Source organism: Mirounga angustirostris, unplaced genomic scaffold, assembly GCF_029215605.1.
Source record: "Mirounga angustirostris isolate CCGP_5_RB_7025 unplaced genomic scaffold, mMirAng1.0.hap1 SCAF_17, whole genome shotgun sequence".
NCBI lineage: Eukaryota > Metazoa > Chordata > Mammalia > Carnivora > Phocidae > Mirounga > Mirounga angustirostris.
Window position 1 is genome coordinate 26,923,216 of NW_026991725.1, and position 25,333 is coordinate 26,948,548.

Below are 25,333 nucleotides of genomic sequence, written 5' to 3' on the forward strand. Positions count from 1 at the left end.
CAAGCCCCATGTGGGGGGTCAGAGAAAGGACGTTCGGAGAATGGAAGACCCCATGGCCACAACCCCTTGGCTCTGTTCAGGGGACAATCCTTCTTGTCCTCAGGCCCGATTCTTGGAAGGGCAAGAGCCCAGCGGCTCAATCTTGTCCCTGCCCTGTGCTGGCGAGCGCTCCAGGGTCTGGCTTCCACGTCCAGCTCAGCCTATGCAGGTGCCTCACAGCCCGGAGCTGGGGAAGGGCCTGAGAAAGGGGCAGGCGCCAGGACAAGGGCAGCAGCAGCGCGCCAGGGCGGCTGACAACCTGACCTGTGGAGGCAGGACTCGCGTTGCGGACCGCCCTGGCCGGCCCCAGGGGAGCCGAGCCAGGCTGCTCGGAGCGGGGCCGCGCAAGGGCCTCTCGGGGTGTGCGCGCCGCGGTCGCGAGCCCAGCGCCACGCCCAGCGCCACGCGCCCTGGGACAGCAGTTGCTCCCTCGGACAGCAGTTGCGCCCTCAGATGCAGCGGGTCGGTAGCGGTCTCCCCAGCGGGAGCCGCAGTCCCAGCGTGGCCCTCGCCGAACAGAACCAGGTGGCCACGCTGCCGGTACGGCTGCTCAGGGACGATGCGGCGGCTGTGCGGAACAACGTCCACGCAGAGGATGGCTTCCAGATGAAGGTGGATGCCTACGGCTTTACCCCCGAGGAGCTGGTGGTGCAAGTGGACGGCCAATGTCTGATGGTGACCGGCCAGCGACAACTGGAGGGCTGCAGCCCGGATGGGGCTGGCTACCGCGTGGCGCAGAGGGTGCAGCGGCAGATGCAACTACCGCCGGACCTGGATCCCGCCTCCATGACCTGCAGCATGACCCCCTTGGGCCAGCTGTGCGTCCGAGGCCCGTGCCGGGCGCTGTCTTCCCCTGAAGCCCAAAAAGGCCCATCCCCGAGAGTCCGGGGCCGTGGCTCTAAGTGCCAACCTAGGCTGACCCAGTAAACCACCACTGTAGTGAGCAGCAGCAGCCTCGGTGTTGTGGTCTTTTCTTGGGGCTGGGGTCAGAGGTTGAGGCGTAACGAGATACAGAGAGGGCCAGTGGGGGGTCCCAGGAGGCAGGAAAGGCACTTTAAGGTGGTGGTCCACCAAGAATCAGGCCTCTGCGGCCCTGGGAGAAGCTGGGGGAGCTCAGCGGACCAACAGCCCAGCCCCTGGCAACTGACAGCAAGAGCTCCAGCAGGGAGCAGCAGAGGGCCAAGGAGGCCTGCAGGGGCACCAGGTTCCACAAGCAGCAGAGCACCGGATAGACCAGGGACCAGACAGACGGCTTGGACCTGGTGTAGGGCGGTGCCTTGGCCTCATGACCAGCTCAAGGTTCCAGAGGTCACCTGGGAAAGGGTGAGAGGACCCAGCCCTTCACAAGGTACAGACTAACCAAAAAAACCCCAAAGAGGTTGTTTTGGTGTTTCAGAGACCAACTATTTTCAGTCTACAGCCATCCCACCCTGAACGCGCCTATTTTCAAATACAAACTGCACATCACCCCAATATAATCTGGAGGGGGGCGGGGAAAAGGCAAATGCAGGTCCCTCAACTTCTAACTTGGTGAGGTTCAGCCCCAGGTCACTCTCACCCCACCCCTACCCCCTAAAGCTGGTACCAGTAAGGGCCTCTTTCTCTTGGTTACCATGACCACCAGCATCCTCTCACTTTTGGAGGGGGGGAGCCTTTGTTCCGTAAGATTCAGTAGTTCATTTTAAATTAACTTCAAGTAAGCTAGAGCGGATATGGTCTGATAAACTCTGCCAGAGAAAGACAAGGAAGACAAGCGGAAGGTCGATCGATCGGCTGACTATATTGACAAGATACTGATTGGTTACATGTTGAAGAAAACATACAATACAAAATACAGAAAAAGTTGGTTCCATCCCCTCCCAGTCCCCCCCCCCCGCTTACCCACCCATCCCCAAATACTCATCATCGTGATTTGGTCAGAACAGGGCTCAGAGCCAGAGGTCAGGGTGACGGGGGGGGGGGGGGCGCAGGTTGTGGGCAATGGGTTGGTGGCTGTCACAATAATGCTGTGGTAATGCTGTGGTTTCTCTCCCAGCTGTGAGTCAGGGGGTGAGTGGGGGCTGCAGCCTGATGACAGCCAGCTGAGGGAAGAGCTCTCTCTCCCTTCCCTCACCCCTAGGGCCTGCCCCACCACCCAGAACCAAGCCCACTCCAAACATGGTAAGGATACGGATGCTCTTGCTGAGTCTGCTAATCAGCAAGAGGGAAAGAAGGGTAACTGCTCCAACCCCTGCCTCCCCACATACAAGGGTAGGGGGGAACAGGGGCACGTGGCTACTACCAGCAAAGGAAGAGTGGGAGAGCAGTAGAAAGGGCTGGAAGTGGGAAGAGCAGAAGATCATATATATTAAAAAAGTGACTTAAGACTTAAAATTGAATTAGTATTTGTACAGAAAGGTGCAGGTGGAATAACTCACTCCGGCCTATGATCAAAATTCTATGGAGAAATCATGGCGGACCCCTCCCCCTGCCCCCACCCCCCCCAGTGGTAGCCCGAGTCGTTAAGTGCGATTGGTTAGAGTGGATTCCAGTCGGGTCGGTCAGGCGGAGGAGGTGGGGGCAGTGGGCAGGCAAGGGGGGCTCAGTTGCTGCAGCACTGGCTCCGGCTGGCTGGGTTGTTCTCCTGGAGGTCCACGCCTCGGTTCCGGCTCGGAGCACCAGCTGCGTTCTGGGGCTCATTCTTGGGAAGCTTCTTAGCTGTTTGGAAGAGGAGGGGGAAAATGCGTTTGTGGGGGTACCCCAATGCTCTTCCAAGTCCACCTGAGTGGAAGCTGGCCTTTTTACCACCCCATGTGCGATAACCCATTGAGGGCTCTGCTTCTATGTGCCACGTGCATTCTGAGTGATTCAGGAAACTGAGGCAAAGAGAGGTTAAATAACCTGCCCAGAACCACAGAGTTAAGTAATAAAACAAGGATTTGAATCTGGGCAGGATGACTCACTACAGAGTCAGATGGGCCTAAAAATCCTAAGTATTAGGTTAGGGGGAGGGTCATGTAGGGTTTTAGGTGGGTGATAAGCTGAAGGGTCAGAAAGTAAAATGTAGAGACTTTGGCCCCAGGCTTTAGAAACTTCTGGGGTGAACTATCTACATCTGGGAATCAGATAAAGGGATCCTAGAGACCTACTAGGTACTACAGACAGCAGGCAAGTGACAGGACCCAGGTCAGGGGAGAGGAGGCGAGCAACTCACCTATTGCCATGAAAATTTCATTCACGTTCATTGCAGTCTTTGCTGATGTCTCCATGAACAGCAAACTGTTGTCGTCTGCATAGGCTTGTGCTTCCTGATTTGGATGGAGGTGAGAAAGTGAGTAGGAGGGAAATGATGACAGTTGGCAGGGGCCAGGGCCCAGGATAAAAATCTCCCCTCATCACAGTTGCCTTATACACAACAGAGACAATGCAGGGGTTTTCAGGCCGAGGGCTCTCCTGCCCTGGGTGCCCCCCACAGCAGACACCTGCACCATAACCCCAAGGCCCCCACTTCATGTACAGCACCTTTCAGCTCACAAACATTGGCAGATGTTTCACTCAGGTTTCCCTAGGTCCCTAGCCTTCTTGCTCTTCAAAATCACTAAGCTAGGAAATACTTCTAGAAAGTTATCCTACAAATGCACTCACACATATAGAAAAAACACAAAAGTATGTGGATGTTGACTGTAGTGCTCTTTCTAGTCTTTCGATGTTACAACCAACCTAGAAGTCCATCGGTTAGGGCTTGGTAAAAAAAATGCACAATATATAGAGCACACTCCGACCTATGTAAAGAAAGGGATTCAGGGGCAGCTGCGTGGCTCAGTTGGTTAAGCGTCTGCCTTCGGCTCAGGTCATGATCCCAGGGTCCTAGGATCGAGCCCAGCATTGGGCTCCCTGCCCAACCCTGGGCAGTGTACTCGTGCCTCTGTTCCTCCCCCACCCAGCTCTCTCCCCCGCCCCCCACCTCCCTCTCTCTCCCAATCTCAGACAAATAAATAAAATCTTAAAAAAAAAAAGAGGGGGGATTCATACATATGTGCACATTTCTAGAAAAATAAACTGATGAATTTGGGGGAAGGGAGATCGAGTTTCTGGGTTAGGGATTTACATTTCGTTCTATATACACCTTCTTGTACTGTGTAAATTTTATTTGTGCATATATTATGTGGAAAAAAGTGATTCTTTTTCAGTATGTTTCATTAAAAAGTGAGTTTACACAAAAAATAAGCAGCAGCTTCAGCGATCCTTATGCATACACACGTCACCAACTGACAAGAACAAGGAGGCAGACAACTGCTTTAGGCCCTCGCTCAAGTCAGGAGGGGACAGCAGATCAAAGCTCCCAGGCCACCTCCCAGCCTGGCCCATCACAAAGCCCCCAGAGCAGGCTAGGCTGAGCTGTGAGTAGAGCTGGCTTACTCCACCCTGCCAAGTCCTGTCCATCCCCCTACCTGGAATTCCACAGCTCTCTTGCTGGCCAGGTCCGCCTTGTTCCCCGCGAGTGCGATGACGATGTTGGGGCTGGCCTGCCTCTGTAGCTCCTTCACCCAGTTCTTGGCCCGTGCAAATGTATCCTGGGGAGACAAGGCCAGAAGGTCAAAGAGACAGAGGAGGCATTCTGCCCAGGGCCACTCACTAGAGAAGCTCGAACTGGCAGAGCCAAGGTGTCTAAGAGGTCACGGCCCTGAAGACTCTGGTGAGACACCCCCAAATGAGAGAGGAAATCTGCCCACACCCCATCCAGGAACAAAGTGTCGAGAAGTAAGGGGAAATCTTTACTGTGTTGGTGATGTCATAGACCACGATGGCAGCCTGGGCCCCCCGATAGTACATGGGGGCCAGGCTGTGATACCGCTCCTGTCCAGCTGTGTCCCAGATCTCAAATTTGACTGTTGTGTCGTCCAAACAGACCGTCTGTGTGAGGAAGGCCGCTGGAAGAGGGAAGGCAGGATTACAGGCAGGAAGGAGCTCCAGAAGCCACCCCACATACCTCTAGTACTCTGTCTGAGCTCTGGCGCTTAGAGGCCCTCTGCTGAGATGGGCCCAGAGAAGCCCCCAGCCCAGCAGCCAAAACAGGTCCGAACAGGGCAGGCGGAGCTTGTTTGTTTCTGTCATGGGTCGAGGGGGCAGGAGGCCACACAGGCTTTACAGACCCACACCAGGCAAGGGCAGTGGGAAGTCAGCCTGCCCGTGAGCCATTTCGGCAGCAGCCTCTGAGGAGGCATGTGGCAAGGGGCAGGAGTGGCAAAACCCAGGGGAAAGCTGACTCCAAGCACAGAAGGGTGGGCCCACCCACCCACTCCTCCTCCTCCTCCTTCCCCTCCTCCCTCCCCTCACAGAGAACAGTCCAGCTGGAAACCTCTACAGTCCCTCAGTTTGCTCCAGCCCAGGGGCGTTACTGGCCTTCGGTTTCCTGAGGACACTATCACACACTTAGCTACACTGGGGACGCCTGAAAGTACACGCTGTTCTACTGCCAGGCGGAGGCTGGGTGGCTGGCTTCCCAGCTGCCCCCGCCACCTCCAGGCATGCTGGCTAGCTACCAACCCCAGTTTTGACCTTGACCCATTCCTGATTGGCCACCCTGTGGTTCGACCTTCAGGGAACACACACACACACACACACACCCTATCTTTGGCCTGAGGAGACAAGGAGCCTTGTGGCGCTTGTGCATATGCTCAGAGGAGGAGTCCCAGAGCTGGGAGAGGCAGGTGGGAGTCCCCTTTGCCGCAGGACCCAAGAGAGGATCCCAGAGAGCCCTGTGTGGAAGCCCGCTCTCCTTATCTGCCCTCCCCCCACCTCCATGAGGGGCCTGGGAACTGCCTCACTTCCCTCTCTCCGGCTCCTGACTTGAGTGCTGAGGAGGCAGCAGAAGACTGCTGACACGGCCCATTTAGCTTCCAGCTGCCTGGAAACCTCCTACCAAGAGGGTAGAGAAAGGATGACTCAAGCCCAAGGTCGGCCCTGGCCCCTCAAGGTTTGTCCTGGCCACTGAGACAGGGGACTGAGTCCAGACCGTTTCATGCTAAATGCTGACTACTGGGAAATCAACGACGGGCTCTGACCTCAAAGCTAAAGGTCAACTTCAGAAACGCTGGCCCACTCACCAGGCCATTTCCCCATTCTGGAAAGTAGGGGAAAGTAAGAAGGACCCTCAGAGATCCAGACCCAGCCTCTCCCCTCCCAGAGGCCAGGTCAGTGAGAAGTCTTAGCCAAAGCCACACAATAATCCAGTGGCATAATTAGGAGAAGCAGCCAGTTTTTGACCACGAGCTAACTTTTAATGGATGATTGCTGGGACTCTGGCAGGGAGATCGGCTGCTGGATTCAGTTCCAGGGCCCAGGTGAGGAAGAGGTGCTGGCGCCCCCGGCTTATTTATTCTCTCTGGGCAAGCGGCTCCCTTCTCCTCAAGGCCAAGGCATTTCTTTGGCATTCCTGAGGCCACCCCCACTCCCCTGTGCCCACTCACCTCCAATTGTGCTCTCCTGGTACTCATGGAACTGTCCCTTGACGAAGCGGAGGACGAGGCTAGATTTGCCCACCGCAGACTCCCCCAGCAGGACCAGCTTAAACTGACAGATCTTGTTCCCAGCAGCTGGTCCGTTGGGTCGTGCTGCACCTCCCCGACCCGCCATGGCCCGTCCTGCTGTAGTGGTACCAGTGAGCGTGGGGCGGGGGCCGGCGCTGTGTGAAGAGGCGCTGAGTGAGGAGGGGACCTCCAACTGCAAGAGAGATTAGCAGTACTGCTCAGGCCAGAGATGGTCGCACAGTGGCCTTCTTCCATCACAGGTCTCTCCCTCTGCGCTCCCCGAGGGAGCTGACTACCTCCCCTCCGGCCAACTCCCGGCCCCCCCGGGCCCCAGAAGTTAGCAGAAGGGCCCTAGCTAGGATGTACTACATATGTATTTGCTCTACAATCATCTGAGCAGTGAAAGTGGTCTCCCAACTTTAGGCTCATGGTTCTGAGCAAACATACTGACTTCCCAATCCCAAATATGTACGTGTGCATACAAATTAAACACACACAGGGAGGATGAGCATATGGCAGCCTGGTGACAGTTAACAGGCTCCTTGGGGTCCCAAAAAACCACCCGGGAAGACGCTAGGATCTAGGTGAACAAACAATGAACTGTGGTCCGGTAGCCAAGATCACACAGTCCACCTCTGTGCAAAGCCAGAGCGGGTGGTGAGGCTGACCAGGGCACGGGGAGTCCCATTAGAAAGCTCATCCTCAGACAAGGTGCTTGGTCAACCTTGTGGGCACTCAGGGACCAGGGCCTGGCCAGTGCAAGTTGCTATCAAGATAGCCATTCTGTCCTGCCATCTCTAGAAGGACCGACCAACTTTCTCAGTCTGAGGCTGGACTGTGCACCGGGATCAGAGCCTCATTTCCCTCCTCCATCCTGAACCTCTTCCCTCAGTTCTCTCATTTGTGATGGGCCAGGTGTCTCATACACATTAAAACACAAAACACACACAAAACCAAACACACACCAAAGCCAGAGAGCTCCGCCGGCAGTCAAAACGGCTGCCAAATTTCCCTTATGAACAGAGACCTCAGTTCCATTCTCTACTGGCAGAGGCGGAGGGTGACGCAGGGAAAGAGCTGGGGAGGTACGGGAGGGCAGAGACAAACAAGGTACACTGAGACCTGCACCCCCAGCAGCTGGTGATAGCTTAGTCACTGTTAGCGATAGTTTTGGAGGTGCAAAGAAGGATGAGGAGCCTATCTTCAGAAGCCTCTAGAAGACTTATACTAAAAAAATACTAGAACATATACACAATGTTTTACAGATGAGTGCTAAGAGGAGGTATTTGATCCTGAGCATCTGTACAGCGTCTGAACCCAAGCTGGAAAGAAAAAGTTTTGATTCAACTGCCCTTGGCATAATGGAGTCAATGCAGGAGACATCTTTAGAACCAGATCCCAAGTCCAGCCCTGACCTGCCCCCTGAGCTAGGGGTGCATTCCCCCGCAGTCAGAGGACGGGGGCGTGAATGCAGAGAAGGATAGATCTGTGGGAAGCCATGGGCTGTGCTCACGCAAGAAGCTGACAGCAAAGGGCTTGCTTTGTTCAATCTGAAATACTTTTTCACATCTCTGTCCTCCTGGCAACTCATTTAAAAAGTGAGCTTCAGGAAGAATGATTCACTAGCCAGGAACAACAGTTTCCTTTCTGGACTGCGCCAAAGGAAAAGAGGTTTGAAATGGGAGCTACTTCTTCCCCAACAATACAGGAAGGCACTATTGGGGGGATCTCGATGAGGGACAAGAAATGCTAGTTCTACCATATTTCACAGTTTACGGCGTCTCTTTTCACCCCAGTCACTGATCTTTGCACGACTCTATGGCCCTTTGAGGCAGGGTCTGTGCTTTTGGCTTTTTGGCTTCTTCTTTTCTTTTTTTTTTTTTTAAGATTTATTTATTTGAGAGAGAGAGCGCGAGTGAACAAGCGTGTGCCCACATGCATGGGGGGAGGGGCAGAGGGAGAGAGAGAATCCTCAAGCAGACTCCCCGCTGAGCACAGACCACAGTGCCGGCTGGATCCCAGGACACGGAGATCATGATCTGAGCCAAAATCAAGATCCGGCCCCTTTAACCGACCGAGCCACCCAGGTGGCCCAAGTGCTTTTGGCTTCTTTGAGAGCCTGCCTCACAAGGCCTACTTACATACTGGGAATTCAGAGTGCTCACCAAGGAAATCATTTCCAGAGACAGCTAGCATTTACTGAGTGATTGCACAACCATTATCTCCCTTAAGCTTTAAAACAATCTCCCATTTTTTTTTTCAGATAAAGAGCCTGACGCTCAGGTGTTACATGCCTTGCTCAAGGCCATCCAACATATAGGTGACAGAGCTGGACGCAGGTGGCCTGCAAGCTCCTTTATCTCCCTGCCCATCTCCCTGCCGTGGGAAGAATGCTGGAGACAACGCCCCGCCCCCATCTTTGGTTTCTGGTTGCTGGTGAGTGAGACCCCTTTTTTGTGGCAGCAGCTTTGCTGGCCTGCAAAGTGGGGCTCCAGCTGACAGTGACAGGGATCTTGCAGGCCCCAAGCACTTCCAACAGTGGGAGGAGCCGCCCAGGGCCAGGCAGGGCGACAGCAGCAGAGGGAAACCACAATGGAATTACGAGTTGGTTATTACCACAAATCCACGTGACACATCATCGTGGCTGGGAGGCAGAGTGTGGCTGGGGCACTACAGGAGGAGGTATATAGGAATGCGGAGAGAAGATGAAGTCCCTGATTCCAACAAAACCAAAGCGGCTGGGGCTGAGCTACTGGGGTGGGGAGTAACCAGCACCCACAAGTCAAGAAACACAGAGGTAACATCAAAGTCTTGTCCCTATCCAATCAGTGGGTTTCCAAGCCTTCCCAGACAGAACCTGGTACTGTTAACAAGCCAGAAGGAGGGACAAATAACTCTTATCCAGTGGTTCCTGACCTTGTCTGCTCATCAAAATCACCTGTGCAGCCAACCCCTGGAGGTTCCGATGAAAGTGTGGAGGAGGGCCTAGTCTCTGTATTTTTTTTTAATTTTTTTATCTTTTTAAAGATTTTTTATTTCTTTATTTTAGAAAGAGAGAAAGAGCAAGCAGGGGGAGCGGCAGAGGGAGAGAAGCAGACTCCCCGCTGAGTGGGGAGCCCCGACACAGGGCTTGATCTCACAACCCTGAGATCATGACCTGGGGTGGAATCAAGAGTCAGATGCTTAACCGACTGAGCCACCCATGCGCCCCTGTATTTTTTTTTTTTTAAGTGCTGTAGGTGCTCTGCCTGGCACACAATGGCTGGTGACACGTTCTGCCTGGACGCGGGTCCTGACTTCCGGAGACACCTGAGCAGACACACATGGTACTTTCTATGGCCTGCGTTGCCTCGTGGTTTTCCTGGCTCCACTTGGCAGTCACGTGAACAAAGGTATTGAACCTTCCCAGACAACAAAGCATGGAGGAAGCTGATTTTGCCCCAAAGGGCACACGAAGACAAGGGGGCGTTTAAGACAGGCGAAGGCCACACCCAGAACCCAAGGAAGCTTTATGCCCTCCGCTCCCAAGACCGGGAAGCTGAGGATGCACCCCCATAGGCAGCAAAGGTAAATTCATGCACTGAGCTGGCCTGCCAGCTGGGGGAGGGAGTCTCACTGTGGGGAATCTTCTGAACCAATGGCAAGAATTGTCCACGGGTAGTCAGGTGATGGCATTATAACCACGAATGCCATAATAAAAGTCTTCTTTCAGACAAAACCAGGCGTCTGGGTGGCTCAGTCGGTGAAGCGTCTGCCTTCGGCTCAGGTCATGATCCCAGGGTCCTGGGATCAAGTCCTGCATCGGGCTCCCTGCTCAGCGGGGAGCCTGCTTCTCCCTCTCCTGCTCCCCTGCTCGTGCTCTCTCACTCTTTGGCATATAAATAAAAATCTTTAAAAAAAAAAAAAGGGCCAAAGTTGTAGAGTTTCTTACAAGAGACAGAATGAGCCAAAGATTTTAGTTTTTAAACCAGTTTCTCCAACACCAGGGAAAACACACAAGTAGGATGGATTTCCTCCTGGATATTTTCATGAAGCTGCTAAAATGGGTAGAGCTTCAGACCCATGACAAAAGACTCTCCTTGACATGACCTGGTCCCCTCACCCTCCAAATCTCAACCTTGGTTTGTTCAGAGGCCATGGAGGATAAGCACCATCCCCAACCTCATTAACTTCACAGGAAATGGGAGCGATTGCAAGGACTGGGGGGGTGCCCTACACTTTCCCCAACAATGCACATGTAAGGGCAGAAGGGAACTGCGCTCCTAAACATATACCAGCCAGCTCTGGGGCTGAGGGCAGCAGAGAGAGAAAGAGCAAAACGCTGCTCCTTCCTTACTCTGGTTTTTCTCTACTCGGGACACTATGGGTAAGTGGGTACCAAACTTTATCAGAATCACCCAGGGTGTTTAGAAAAATAACCCCGGCCAACTGAATTAAAATCTCTAGAGGTGGAGTCCAGAAAATGATTTAAAATAAGTTCCCCCAGGGATTCTAAGCAGCCAATTCAAGCACACAAGCTACAGCTGATATAGGAAGGAGGCAGGAATGCAAGAGACAGTAAGGCACCCCCAGATCAGCGCCATGAACAACAGAGGTGGCTCAGATTGGGGGTGGGGGCTGGTTCCTGGCTTCACTCAACTACTGAGGCCTTCAAGACACCAGCCGCTGCTGGACCATTGCCCCTCGCCCAAGCCTCCACTAGAAATGTCTCTTCTCTAACCATAAAGTCACCCACTTCATACTTTTTGTCCTTCCTGGTAAAAGGGTGAGCAATTCCAGCTGATGGGTGTCTCTCGTGTTTCCTGTTTGCTTCAGAGACTTCCTCTAGCTGATAGTCCTGGCACAGCCTGGATAGTAAGCTGATTAGGGAAACCAATCAGACTCGGTTGACCAGAAGCTGAGAAGGGCTCACTCAAGGTTAGCCCTTGGAGGGGAGGGGGAAGGACTGAGAACCAAGTGACCCCACCCCGCCCAGGGCCCCCTAAAGGTAGTTCTGGCCAGTGACTCTTCAGCTCTACTTTACTCTAGATGAAAGCATTCCTGAATATTTACCATCACAAGAGCTGGGCAAGAAAAGATGAGAGCAGAAGCAATATGTTAGCTTAAAGAGAACCAAACGTGGGGCACAGGAGCAGAGGTAATTAGGTTCAAAGGTGAAGGTAGAAGGCCTTAAAAAGCTCAAATAAGCTGGGGAGGAGATGATTTACCTGTAGGCTCAAGAACACAGCTCTTCCCCAGGGGGAAAATCACCACTACCAGCACAGAGGACCAGAGGGCAGACTCACAGCAGGACTACCCGGGCCTCTGGCTGGTGGCAGAGCCAGAGGGAAGAAAAGTCTGAAGCAACACAAGCCATGAGCCACATGAGATACCCACTCATCCTTCCCCGGCACAAGTGGCAGGTTAGGACGTGGGAGACTGAACTGAATTTAGTTAAAGCCTGGCTCCACTGTTTATTAGCCGAGTGACCTTGGCCAAGTCAGACAAGCAACTGCTGTCAGCTTCAGTCTCTTATCTATAAAATGCTATTGTTTAATACTATCGCATAGGGTTGCTGTAAAGGTTAAATGAAACAATACATAGTGCGTACAACACAGTATGAGGCTGGAGGTGAGGCTCCAACAAATGACAGGTTTATTATACTACTAAGGGCCTAACTAGTTTTGACTCACTGGTTGTCAAAGCACAAAGTCCTTGAAGACCTAATCCTCCTCTTTCCAATTACAGAGGAGATGAAGGTGAGGTGAGGTGGCCTGCGCAGGGTCACAGCCGGGTGGTGGCAGAGCCCAAGCCCAGGACTCATAATTCTAGCAGAGCTCCCCCATCACTGATAGAAAACCCAAGAATATTAACGGTGTTATTACAGCCGCTACAAATAAGAGGGGCTGCCACCTTCTATGTAGGCTTTCATAGCATTATGGCTTTAACAATGGAAAACGGAGTTTGTATCAAACTGAAAAAAAATATTGCTAGATGGAAAAATTCTACTATCTTGATTTGGGAGGTAGACGCACATATGTACACAAATGTAAAAATCCATCAAGCTATCCAACTGAGATGTGTAAAGCTGGTAACATGTAGGTTACAGGTCAATAAAAAGGTAAGGAATGTTTCTGGTATAGAATTTTGCATACGACAGTGAGAAATTAAAGCTTACAAATGACATGAAACCAATCTAGCTCTCCCGTATGTAAGATACCTTCTGCCTCCTCTATAGTATAACAAAATTCAGAATAATAAAGATGATAAAAAAGATGATGCCTGAATTCGAAGAGGGCCAAGAGAGAGCACCCGGCTGGCTCAGTCAGAGGAGCACGCGACTCTTGATCTCAGGGTCATGAGTTCGAGCCTCACGTTGGGTGTGGAGATTACTTAAATTAAAAAAAAAAAAAAAAAAAGGCCGAGACAGAACAAAGGTACCCACCTAACAAGGCGCAAGCAAATAGAATTCAATACAAATAGGACTGCTACACACATACTAAGAATGTATTTGTACTTAACCGTGGGCTGAAGAATTTGAAAGTTGTTTCAAGGTTCATAACAAAAAGAGAAGGTGATGTTTATGTCTTTTCAGTGAGAAGAAAGGTTACAACAGTGGTGCTCTGCACTCTCCAACCAGTCCACAGTGTGTGCGCCGAGGACAAGGGGTTTAGGGATGCAGGTCGGGGGATGGAATCAAAGAGAGGAGCATTTTCCTGTGTAACCAGGACTATGGGATTGCAACACAGAGGACTTGTGTCCCACCTGGAATGTAACAGAGGAATCTTGGCCCTGGAAACCAGAAGCTTAAAAGCCCAGGTTGAGATCTGGGGAGAGGGCGCCTGGGTGGCTCAGTTGGTTAAGCAACTGCCTTCGGCTCAGGTCATGATCCTGGAGTCCCGGGATAGAGTCCCACATCGGGCTCCCTGCTCAGCAGGGAGTCTGCTTCTCCCTCTCCCGCTCCCCCCTCTTGTGCTCTCTCTCAAAATAAAAATAAATAAAATCTTTAAAAAAAAAAAAAAAGAGAGAGATCTGGGGAGAACACTGATGGGGCTCCTCATCCCACCGATAAGTAGGGGCTTCAGGATTAGGAGTGCTGGCAGCAGGAGGGGAAAGGGGTGCTGTGTTTCCATGGTCACAGTAAGAGGACTCCCTTTCCAGGGGGGAGGTAGGTAAAACACCCCAGAAAGGGGCTCTGAGTGAGCTGGCTCCCCTCTCACTGCAACAGGCCCTTGAATCTGCCCCAGCCTGCCCAACTCCCTTAACCTGATCAGTTTCATCTTACTCCCCTTTCAATGAGAACACCCCTCTGGGGCTGGCTGCCTGGACTCCCCCACCACAGCGGGGCCCTGGCGGAGTCCACAGGAGTTCCAGCTGAGGCCACTAACTGCTCTAATACCTGCAGAAGGGGCCAGGGTGTGGGGGCTCCAGGACGCTTAAGCCCTAGATGCACATGAACAAGTGGTCCTCCCCACCATCCAGGCAGAACCTGGGGCTCTAGAGCCCTTTCGCCTGGGCAGAAAGATGCCAAGCTGAGTTAGGCAGAAGCCACCCTTGAGGGACAGATTCCCAGCTTCCCGGAGCCCTGGCCCAGCAAGAAAGCCTTCCCTGAGCTTTGCGCTGCTTTCTCAGCTCTCCATAACAGACAGTCCCCGAGAGGCTGACAGAAGCCAACTCAGCAAGCGCTAACTTTCAGGCGGAGGATGGAAACCTCCAGTCCCTGCTCCCTCTCTTCCTGCGCCCACAGGGAGAAAGACTGCTGGTGGGATTGGGGTGGGGGGTTTATAACACGTTATCTGCTGACACAGCTTGGTCAGTGTGGGCTGCCTGTACTGTCCACAGAAGGGCCCCAGGAGTCAATGGGCAGCTCTGAGATCCTCATTCCCGGGTCCTGCTGGCCACCGTTTGGGTGGCAGATTAGTGAGGAAGGCCAACACACAGGGGACTGCCTGCGGCTGCAACCAGACAAGGCTAGTCCTGCCTCCTGATTCTAAGAGGCACCAGGGGCCCCAGGCACTCACAATGACATTCCTAAGAGACTCTTCTCCCTAAGAGGGCCCAGTCTCCAACTCAGCACACCCCAGTCAGCAAGGCTGTGGCAGATTCCCCGGCCCCAACCAGGGCAGCTCTATAAGAAGCCTCAAGCAAGAGCTCGATGTGAAGTCTAGCACCTTCTGCAGCACAAATCCACACCTAGCTACAAGGCAAGGTGGGGACAGGACTGAGGCTGAGGGGCAGCTCACACCCCACCACCCAGCTCTTTACCTGCCAGTGCCAGGTGAGATGATGAGAAGAGAGCCAGCCAAGGCACAGGGGCTTCCCCAGAGCCACCCACACCTGCCGTAGCCCCAGGGTGGAGCACAGGTAATGTGAAAGCCAGTGAGGACAGGCATGGGGTCCCTGCTGACCCACAAGCCTCACAACTACCCTGTGTTGGTTGGTTCTGCTCCTGCAGTTACTATACTGTTTGCTTAGGACGGTTCTAACTGGAATCTCAGCAATGCAGGGCCCATCTTCCCCTCTGGCTTGGGAGGGTCTCTGCAGGGGCCAAGCAGCACCAGCTGGGACAGCTGTTACTTTGGCTGCTGCCCAGGCCCAGAAAGACACCAAAAGAACCTCTGTGAATGTCAGGGTCATCGGCAACACCTGTTCACCCGGCTACTCGTACCAACAAGTCCAACTGACACCCCTCACAAACGCTTCCTGTCTTCGCAAAAAAACCGAAAACAAAAGAAAGCCAATTTAATTCACTGCCCTTAGCTCCTAAACAGAGAGCAGAGGGCAGAGACTGTGTTTGAGAGGTGAACAGGGAAAAGAGAATCAAGTGTCAGACACCAGCAAACCCAATTCCTCTGGCTTACGACACCACTTACACTGTGATCAGAGGCTGCTCAGAGAACGAGAAACAAAGTCCAAGTTCCCACCGTCAGATCTGAGGGACCAGGGCTGCTCTCAGGACCCCGGAGACCAAAGCACAATGTTTTAGACTGACTTTTTCTTTCTTAATTTTTGCTGAACAAAATGCAGAAATAGTGGCAGGTGAAGAAACTAGGCAATGAATGGGTCTAAACGAGTTTCAGTGAATGAATCACACTAATATGTCCATGGCCCCAAATTATCCTAAGGCTGTTATGGGTGGCACAAGGTCAGAGAACTTGGGGGCTTGAGGATTAGGAGTGAAAAGGTAGAGAAATTAAGGGCACTGTTGCAGAAGAGAAGGATCTCACAACAAAATTCTCACAGGCTGCACTAAGGGTTTCCTTTGTTTTTTTGTGTTTAAGATTTTATTTATTTGTCAGAGACAGCGAGCACAAGCAGGGGGAGCGGCAGGCAGAGGGAGAAGCAGGCTCCCCACTAAGCAAGGAGCCTGATGCGGGGCTCGATCCCAGGACCCCAGGATCATAACCTGAGCCAAAGGCAGATGCTTAACTGACTGAGCCACCCAGGCGTCCCTGGGTTTCCTTTAACAGCACTTAACATCGTGCCTGGCGCACAGTAGGTGCTCATAAATGTGGTGAACGGAGCCTGCAACACAGGCCTGGTTGGGTCTGGCAAGGCATGGGCAGCTGAAGGCTTAAGTCCACATCCACCTGCCAGACTGCTCACCCCCACTCATAGAGCCGCAGCCCAGCCGAGAAGCCTCCTCACTACCCCAGACGGGACCTACTAGGTTCCTTTGGCACAGGGGCTAAGAGCACAAGTGCCAGAGTCAGACGACTCCAGTTCCACTCCCACAGCCACCATGTACTAGGGTGACCTGGTGCTGTGTCACGGCCCCCACTTCCTTACATGTGAAATGGAGAGACTAGTGCGCCCATCTCCCAGGGCTGCTGGGAAGAGGCTACGGGAAAGACTCTCAGTGGAGGGCCTCGCTCTGAGCAAGCACTCGGTAAAGTTGCTGGGGCAGAGAAGCCCCTGGCCCCGGAAGTCCCTACGAAGGAAGCGGATCCTCAATCAGTATGTTCATCCACTAGTCACACATTCCTCTACTTGCAGTATCCCTGGACCCCACTCTTCAATGCCCCTCATTTGGAGAGAACGCTGAACAGGACAACTGCTAGGGTCTGAATGTTTGTGTCGCCCCCCGCCCAAATTCTTATGTTGAAATCCTAATCCCAATGTGATATTATCTGGAGGTGGGGCCTTTGGGAGGTGATTAGGCTTCAAGGGCAGCACACTCATGATCGGGATTAGCGCCCTTTTAAACGAGGCTCCAGAGAGCTCCCTCACCCCTCCCGCCACGTGAGGACACAGCGACAAGTTAGCCTGGAAGGCGGCCTTCACCAGAATTTGACCATGCTGGCTGCCACCCTGATCTTGGACTCCCTGCCTCCAGAACTGTGTGAGAGAAACTTCCTTGCTTATAAGCCATCCAGTCTGTGGAATTTTGGTATGGCAGCCGGAACAGACTAAGACAACAACTTTCAACAGTGTCCTAGAAAAAGGACCAGCTTACCCTTGATGTCCTGTGTCCTATCAATAACCATACCCTTGTATTATCTGGAGACTGGCTTCTAAAGCCATAGGAATGGAGAGGAGACCACCACGATCCAGAAAAATCAGCAGAGTTGAACCCTCAACCAGGTAAACCATAACCCCTTAAAAAAAAAAAAAGAAAGAAAAAGCCCCACAAAAGAAAGCATCTTAAAACCCAAATACCCTTCCTTCCATTTCAAAGCCTCTTTCAGGAAAGGGAAAAAGTAGTTCAGTTGTGGAGAGGGGGAGGGGACAGGACCAGGACAGCTGACAAAGAAACCAGAGTTCCTTTTAAAGAACCAGGCTGGAAATGCTAGAGGTTTGGAAATTGGCGTCATTAATCACCACAGCCTCTGAGCAGCTCAGAGAGCAAAGATGACTAGGAGAGCAGCCAGGGTGAGGAAGGCCACCCACGGCCTCCCCCACGCCCAGGATGCTCTGACAGAGCCACCTGAAGGGGACACACATGCAGCTATGAATAGAACGACTAGAGGCTTGTAAACCAACTCCTGTTAAGATCCCAAGTTAGTGTTTCCAGAAGGGCTCAAGTTACACGTCTTCAGAGGGCTGACAGTACAACAGAAGGATTTAAGCTATTCAATGATTCAGGATCACAGCTCAGAGTGACAGCCTGCCCTGGGCCTGCCTAGAGCCACAAACCCTCCTGAAGGGGAGGTCTGTTTTTGAACGGCAGCGGAAGAACGCTGGCCCGGACCACATGGACTCTCTTATAAGACCCAGAGCCCTGGAAAGTTGGACTGGAGAACTTAGCACCTGAAATACAGGATGATGATATATCTAATCTTCCCTACTGGATAGTAAACACCACATCTAACTATTTTTGGATCAGTCCAATTGCTGGATCAGTCAAAGCGTCAGGCAGGGTTACGAGAAGTATGAATGGGTGAGTCAAGAAGCAATGGCCCTGCTACTGGGGTCAACTGCCAGGATTCTCACACAGCCACATCTCCCGGGGGGGGCATCTCCACCTTGTCTAACTCTGGTGTCTTCGGTGACTAGCCACCAAGAGGAGACACAGCTTGAACCCATACACACAGCTCCGTATCAACATACTTAGCGGAAATGGTTACTAAGAAGACAATGTGGTCTTGGAGAGACAGCTGATTCTAGGACGGGGGCAGGAGATAGGCAAAGTGAGCCTGGAGCACCTTGCAGTGCCAAGAAGTGGAGAAGTGCTCACAAAATGAAATGGGGTGGCCCCAAGGGTGCTGACTGCGCTCCCAGTGAGCAGGCCTGGAACAATCTGAGCAATACAACATAGCAATATTGGATTATAAACTGAAGGTGAAAATAAATATCCATGAGCCCACACCATTATAAATAAATGAAGAAAAAAAGAAATGAGGGACAACAGACAGATCTCTCCTGTACAAGAATTCCAAATAATTCATGCAGATACACTGCCCTCAGGGAGAGGGGCACCATTCCCCACTCGAGTGTGCACTACACAGAACGACTTCCTTCCCAAGAGGACAGTACAGAAAGGGGAGGGGAGACGGTGACTTCACGGCGGGGAAACCTGACCCACATCATTTCAGCCAGGTGACCGAGGCTGACAACAGTGATAAGTCATGTTAATTGTATGGGCCCTTGATACGTGATGACAGCGGCGCTTCACCTGTGTGGTCTGCCTCCCCAAGACTCTTAACCCCAGTGTCATCGTGAGAAAAACATTTGACAAATCCCAACTGAAAAACACACTAAAAAATACCTGAACACTATTCCTCAAAACGGCCAAGCTAATTAAAAACAAGGAAAGTCTAAGAAACTGTCTCAGCTGAGAGGAGCCTTAAGGACGCACAACTAAATGCAGTGTGGCATCTGGATGGGATCTCAGAACAGAAAAAGGTAAGGAAATCTGAATGAGGTATGGACCTTTCATTAATAATTATGTATCCAAACTGATTCATTCATTGTGACCAATGTACAGTATTAACATAAGATGTTAATAATGGGGGACAGTGGGCAGGTGAGAAAACTGTACTACGGGGTGCATTTGTTCTAAAACCATCCTGAAATAAAGTTTATTAAAAAAAAAAATCCTGGGGCGCCTGGGTGGCTCAGTCGTTAAGCGTCTGCCTTCAGCTCAGGTCATGATCCCAGGGTGCTGGGATCTAGCCCCACGTCGGGCTCCTTGCTCAGCGGGAAGCCTGCTTCCCCCTCTCCCTCTCCCACTGCCCCTGCTTGTGCTCCCTCTCTCGTTCTCTCTCAAATAAATAAAATCTTTAAAAAAAAAAGGCAGTGGCTCATCTTGTGACAAAATGAGATTCAAGGACTCCAGTGACCATGAACTCCCGTTCCTAAGACAGGTTAACTCTACACGGAGCTGCCCTGGGGGCGTGCGGGAAGAGGGGCAGCAGGAGCTGCACCAACAGTCCCCAGAACCGCATTCCACAGGCCCGGGGCCTGCGAGTTGAAAGGCCATGCCAGTAGGTTCCCCAAGCAAGGCTGCTCTCACCACTGCCCGTATACACAGCTGCTGCTGCCACTGTCTCAAGAATGAGCCTATGCAGATATGCAAAGCAGCACCCCTGGACCAGAGTTAAAGCCACTCCCGGTGATCCTTGCTAAGTCCTAGCCTGGCGTCAGTGCCGCCCTACCACAGGAAGCCGCAGAAGCCTAGCTACCAGATCCACGTGCTGTAGAAGGTGGCCCACGGAACTGTGGATGGCCAAAGCCATGCCTCCCTTTCCCGACGAAACCCTTCACTGGAAAGACTGAGATTGGGAGATCGCTCCCCTCTGGAAATTCAGTCTGTGACCCATCCCCACCCCTGTGTCATCTGCACTGTAACATTCATCCCATCCACCTGTTTGGTCTGTGAGCAACTTGCTAGAGGACGGGCCAAAGATATAGCCCAGGCTTTGGGGTCAGATGGATGCGAGTGACTCCCGGGTTCACCAGGTCTATGCTGTGTAGCTCAGAAAGTTTGTGTTCAAGGACATGAACCAGCCCTGGGCATCAAGGGCACCTAGGAATGTCTGCCCCTTCCTTTAACAACCGCAGGAGGGGGCATCCATGCTGGAGACCATGCGAGGACTGGATGCACAGATAAAACAGGACATGATCTGCGCCCCTACAGGGCTCATGCACTAGACAAGGGGTGCTAAGAGGAAAGTACAGAGAGGAGAGAAGCCCTCAGCCCTTGGGGGGAGGGAAGGCTTCACAGAGGAAGTGACTTTCCACCTGTGCTTGGAAAGCAAAGTCTGGAGATATGGCTCCCAGGCAGGGGAGGGGAAGAAGAGCCCTCCAGGCAAAGGGAAGAGCAGAGCCCAGAGATGGGGGGAGAGGGGCTGTGCTGCATTGGGATCCCAGCACAGACTAGATTCTGACTCCTGACTGATGCGCTTTTACTTGTTTACTGTTCCTATATACAGGAAATGCGGATATATAATCTGAAAACTACTCTCTTAAAATACCAGGCTATTCATTCGGAGGAGTCCCTTAAAAAATATACCAATTCTCCTCTGCCATGGCTCCTGAAAGCCCCCGACCTTGGTGCCATCCCAGTTTATAAATCCTACCTGAAAGCAGTGCTTCTTAAATAGCCCCAACAAGGGGAGAGGAAATGCAAAACCCCAGGAATCTGGGAATTGAACGCCAAGCAGCCTGCCACAACCAAAATATTCTCTTTGAGTTTCTTGTTTTAGCTTAGATTCAGGCAAACTTTGCATTCTAATCTGTAATAGATCCAGAACTGTTTTAATGCAAAAATGTTTAAGATGAAGACGGAAGAGCCTAGAAGACTCCACAGCACATGACCCCAGCAGGGTAGGAGAAGCCCAGTGGGAGAAGCACAGCCAAGGCTTGAGCATTCTCTTCTGTAAAATGGGAAGACAACCCACAGCAATTTTGATCGATATCTATGAGATGAGACAACATGTGAAACCATCAAGCAAAGCACAAGGCATCACAGCAATACCTGGTACAGATGCTGAATCTGTACATATGATGAATTATAATATGCCTTTAAAACCCCACCAATCCACAAAATTGCTATTTGTGTCTATCTATCCTGTGCCAGGACCTGGACTAGCTCCTTTACCCTCTGTTTCCAATTCTGCAAAATACTTTGTATCCCCATTCTACTGGAAGAAACAGAGGCTCAACAAGGTCATGTAACAAGTCCAAGGCCCTGTGACCGGTAAATGGGGGAATCCAGATGACAACTCAGCTCTGGCTGACTCTAAAGCTCTTGCACTTTCCCCCCTACCATACCACCTGTTTACTGGGCAAGGGTCAGAGGAAGAAGGCTCTCTCTAAGAAGTACTTGCTTCATGGGGTTAAATTTATGATCTCGCTGTTTCCATGTAAATTCTAGTGAAAGGAGCTCCTGGTGGAGAGCCACAGTCTTCCCACCTGCAAGCAGCGGCAGCACCAAGGGGAATGGGGGGGGCGGGGGCGGGCTGCAGAAGCCGCCTCTGCTGGCTCCCATTACCCATAACCCTGTCCAGAGAGACCCCTGAGCCCACTCACTTTTACTTTCATTTTCTAGCCATCAGGACTTTCAGGTTCCCAGAATTAATGGTACAGATGTCAGCAAACTGTCAGGCCCTGAAGAGTACTGACCTGGGACTCATAACTGCCATGGTCCCCAGAGGCAGAGGAGATGGGGATCCAGGAGGACAGAAGGGTGGGGAAGAAAATGGAAGCAGAGGAGCGGCATCAATGACAGGGATGCTTAAGGGTCTGCCTGGGGCCTCTGCTTGCTCATCCTGCATGCTCATTCCTTAAACAGACCCAAGGAGGGCTCACTCTTCGGGAAGATGAGGCACATCGAATCCCAAATCCCAAGCCCCGGCTCTACGGCTTTCTAACTGGATGATCTAAGGCTAGCTACTTAAATTCCTTCAGCATCATCTTTATTTTTTTTTTTAAAGATTTTATTTATTTGACAGAGAGAGACACAGCTTGAGAGGAAACACAAGGAAGGGGACTGTGAGAGGGAAAAGCAGGCTTCCCGCAGAGCAGGGAGCCCGATGCAGGGCTCGATCCCAGGACCCTGGGATCATGACTCGAGCCGAAGGCAGACACCCAACGACTGAGCCACTCAGGCACCCTCTGAGCCACTCAGGCGCCCCAGCATCATCTTTAAAACGGAGATACAAATCCCACTATCTCCCAGGACTCTGTGAGGAATAGGTGTGAACTTTGTTTCCTGTGAGAAACATGCGTGAAAAAGCTGCAACTTCATTTTTTTTTAAAGATTTTATTTATTTATTTGACAGAGAGATAAGAGAGAGCACAAGTAGGCACAGTGGCAGGCAGAGGGAGAGGGAGAAGCAGGCTCTCCACAGAGCAGGAGCCCGATGTGGGGCTCGATCCCAGGACCCTGGGATCATGACCTGAGCCGAAGGCAGACGCTTAACCTACTGAGCCATACAGACACCCCAAAAACTGCAACTTTAAAATGATTTCTAAAAATCTGTTGTTGGGATGCCTGGGTGGCTCACTCAGTTGAGTGTCTGCCTTCAGCTCAGGTCATGATCCCTGGGTCCTGGGATCACCCCGCATCAGGCTCCCCACTCAGCGGGGAGTCAGCTTCTCCCTCTGCCCCTCCCTGCCCCCTGCTCATGCTCTCTCGCTTGCTCTCTCTCTCAGTAAACAAAATTTTTAAAAATAATAATAATAAAATTGGTGCACCTGGGTGGCTCAGTCATTAGGTGTCTGCCTTCGGCTCAGGTTATGATCCCAGGGTCCTGGGACTGAGCCCCACATCGGGCTCCCTGCTCCGCAGGCAGCCTGCTTCTCCCTCCCCCACTCCCCCTGCTTGTGTCCCCTCTCTCGCTGTGTCTCTCTCTGTCAAATAAATAAATAAAATCTTAAAATAATAATAATAATAAAATAAAAATCAGTTGTTACCACCTCTCTATTGTATGAAGGCAGGAAAGGACAGCTAGCTGGAAGAGGCAAGAGAGGAGAGGCTTCTGTGTCACACAGAGCCCTCCCTCTTTCTGCCAAGCAACGTCAGATCACTGCTTGGAACTCTACAATCCCTGGATGCCAGAAGTGGCTGCCTAACTACCCGGAGCACTGATGCCTTCCACGTCTCCCTGAAAGGGAGAGCTTCTCCTTCAAAAAAAACCTGTTTCAGAATCCTAGCTGGGAGAGCATGTCCAGACAAAGAAGGTCCCCTCAGAAGGCTGGCAGCCTCATCCTGGGACTCCCAAAGAGTTCCAGAAACCACAGCTCACTACCAAGGAGGTAAGTTTGGTTAGAGACCAACGGCCAATGAGCAGGCAGGCCTCTCTGGCCCTGCCCCTCAGAGGCACAGGATGACCAGATTAGAGAAACGTGGCTGGCCAAAGAAGTCTCCAACGACCCTCCAAAGAAGACCACACAGATAGAGAGCTTGTGATCCAACCACTGGCCCTAATTAAGGTAGGCTTTCCTGTTGTCCAATAAAAAATGGAATGAATGCATCCCAGGTCTAGCTCAAAAGTTTGTAGGTGTCAGACACTGGTGACTGTCGAGAAGAAGTCAAAAAGGTCCCAAGACAAAAAATGGTTAGCACCTGTAAGGGCAGTAAAGGTGGCCCAGAACACTGAAGAGCTACAGAAATTCCCAAAGACTGCATGGTGTTTCCTCCCTCCCTCGCCTGTAGATAGCAAGGGTCAGCCACGGACTCAAAGAGTCAGGCTACTCTCATTAAGGAACAGTCTCTGGCCTGCACTTTGGCCACATAACAAAACCTGCGAGCCTGGTCTGAGACAACAGCCATTTCACACACCTAAGTCCCAAGCAATAGACAAGGATCAGGTGTCAGTACAGGCTGCCTCTTGGAAAGGCTGCTGGGGAGGTGGGGGAATCAGTACTTTCTGGCATGCATGGGAATTCCTTGGGCTACAAAAATTAGCACATCAAGAACCCAGAGGTGCCACTGTGGTCTCAATTTACTCCTCTGTAATCTACAATTTGTCCAAGCCCAGAAGGGATTGGAGAGGCCCTGAGACTAGGCAGAAGTGACACAGACCTGTTGATCAAGGAGGGGTGTGTGTGTGTGTGTGTGTGTGTGTGTGTGTGTGTGTGTGTTTGAGAGTGGGAAAGACAGGCCAGGCCCCTTCAATTCCACACTCCTCATTTTTGGTCTTTCCCCTACTCCCTAAAGACCAGCAGACAGCAGTCCCAGGAGGAGCAGTCCCTCTGAAGCAGCTTGAAAACCACTCACGTGCTCTGGGAGGACAGGGCTGAGCCTGGAGCAAGGGGGAGGGGGACAGGGGGGGAGAGAGAAGATAATGAATGGGCAGATCCACCCTGATCTGTGATCTGTAGCTAGGATTAAGCAAACCTCAGCTAAATTTTTCAGAGGCAGGAAGAGAGATACACTCCAGAGAACACAACTAGAGAACATAACTAGAGGACAAGGTTGGGGGTGGAGGGGGCAAGACAAGGAGAAGACAGCTCATTCCTAAAAAGTGGCCCAGACTTTAAATTCTGCTGAGATCCTGGCTGGCTCCCTGGCTTGAGGAAAGAGAGGAAGTGAGGAGCTGTGGGAGCCTGTGCGTGTGGAAGGCTCTCACCCAGGACCCCTCCGCCCCCCCAGGAAATCGAGATAAAATTTCTCTAGGGCAGGAGGAGACAATTGTTTTTGTGGGACGGTGGGGGGGAGGGGAGGGGGAGGAAAACGGCGACAGACAGCACTCCTCGCCACCTCTATAGAGAAGGAAGACAAGCTCCTTCATACCTAGGAAAGATTCCTCCAGTTCTGGGAGCAGAGGGAGCAGAATTTGGGGTCTCTCCCTCCCACAACTGGACTGGACAGGCAAGAGGAGAGCCCTGGGGGTTTCCCAAGGCTCATAAGAGGCAGGTAAGGGAAGGAAAGAAGGGCCCCCACTTTGGCCCGACGCCTGGGGAGCCCCTTAAGAGGGGGCTACGGGTCGGGGGAGGGGTCAGTATCCCCCTAAGCCGGCGTTCGGCGGGAGGAAGTGCTGCCCCGAAGAGGCTTCAACGCGAGCGAGACATTAGGTCCCAGGACAGGCACACTCACGGCGTCTCCGGGGCGGCGGCGTTACTTGGGGCCGGGGCTCGGACGGGTTCCGCTCCTCTCCCCCCCCGTCGGTGTCCCAGGCTCCGGCCTCCACTTCCGCCTTTCAGCCGCTCCGGATCCGGATCTCCACCTCAGACCCGCCCCTCAATACGCCCAGGTGACTGACAGGGCCGAGAGACCAATGGGAGGCACTCTTGGCCGACTCACGGTCGACGCCTGTGGGGGACACGGGCGAGGCGGGAGAGCGCGCGCGAGGGACGGCGGGACTTGTAGTTCACAGAGCTGGGAGGAGCCAGTGGCCGCCTGGGATTTAGACTTAGGG

The 25,333-nt window shown here is 52.3% G+C and overlaps 2 protein-coding genes across 3 annotated transcripts; one reads left to right on the top strand and one right to left on the bottom strand.

The window, feature by feature from the left end:
* Positions 1 to 492: 492 nt before the first annotated feature.
* Positions 493 to 984, top strand: HSPB9 (heat shock protein family B (small) member 9). The gene has a single exon (XM_045888907.3). The coding sequence runs from the start codon at positions 493 to 495 to the stop codon at positions 964 to 966; it is 474 nt and encodes a 157-aa protein (XP_045744863.1). The 3' UTR covers positions 967 to 984.
* An 815-nt stretch (positions 985 to 1,799) lies between these two features.
* RAB5C (RAB5C, member RAS oncogene family) lies at positions 1,800 to 25,170 on the bottom strand. 2 transcript variants are annotated; one of them, XM_045888905.3, is made up of 6 exons: positions 25,012 to 25,170; positions 6,489 to 6,741; positions 4,798 to 4,949; positions 4,470 to 4,592; positions 3,233 to 3,326; positions 1,800 to 2,736 (listed from the first exon to the last, which is right to left on the bottom strand). In XM_045888905.3, the coding sequence occupies exons 2-6, from the start codon at positions 6,652 to 6,654 to the stop codon at positions 2,621 to 2,623; spliced, it is 651 nt and encodes a 216-aa protein (XP_045744861.1). In that variant the 5' UTR covers positions 6,655 to 6,741; positions 25,012 to 25,170; the 3' UTR covers positions 1,800 to 2,620. The 2 variants fall into 2 exon arrangements, with proteins under 2 accessions (XP_045744861.1, XP_054366784.1); XM_054510809.2 differs by having other exon boundaries at positions 6,489 to 6,703; positions 25,012 to 25,137.
* Positions 25,171 to 25,333: the final 163 nt, after the last annotated feature.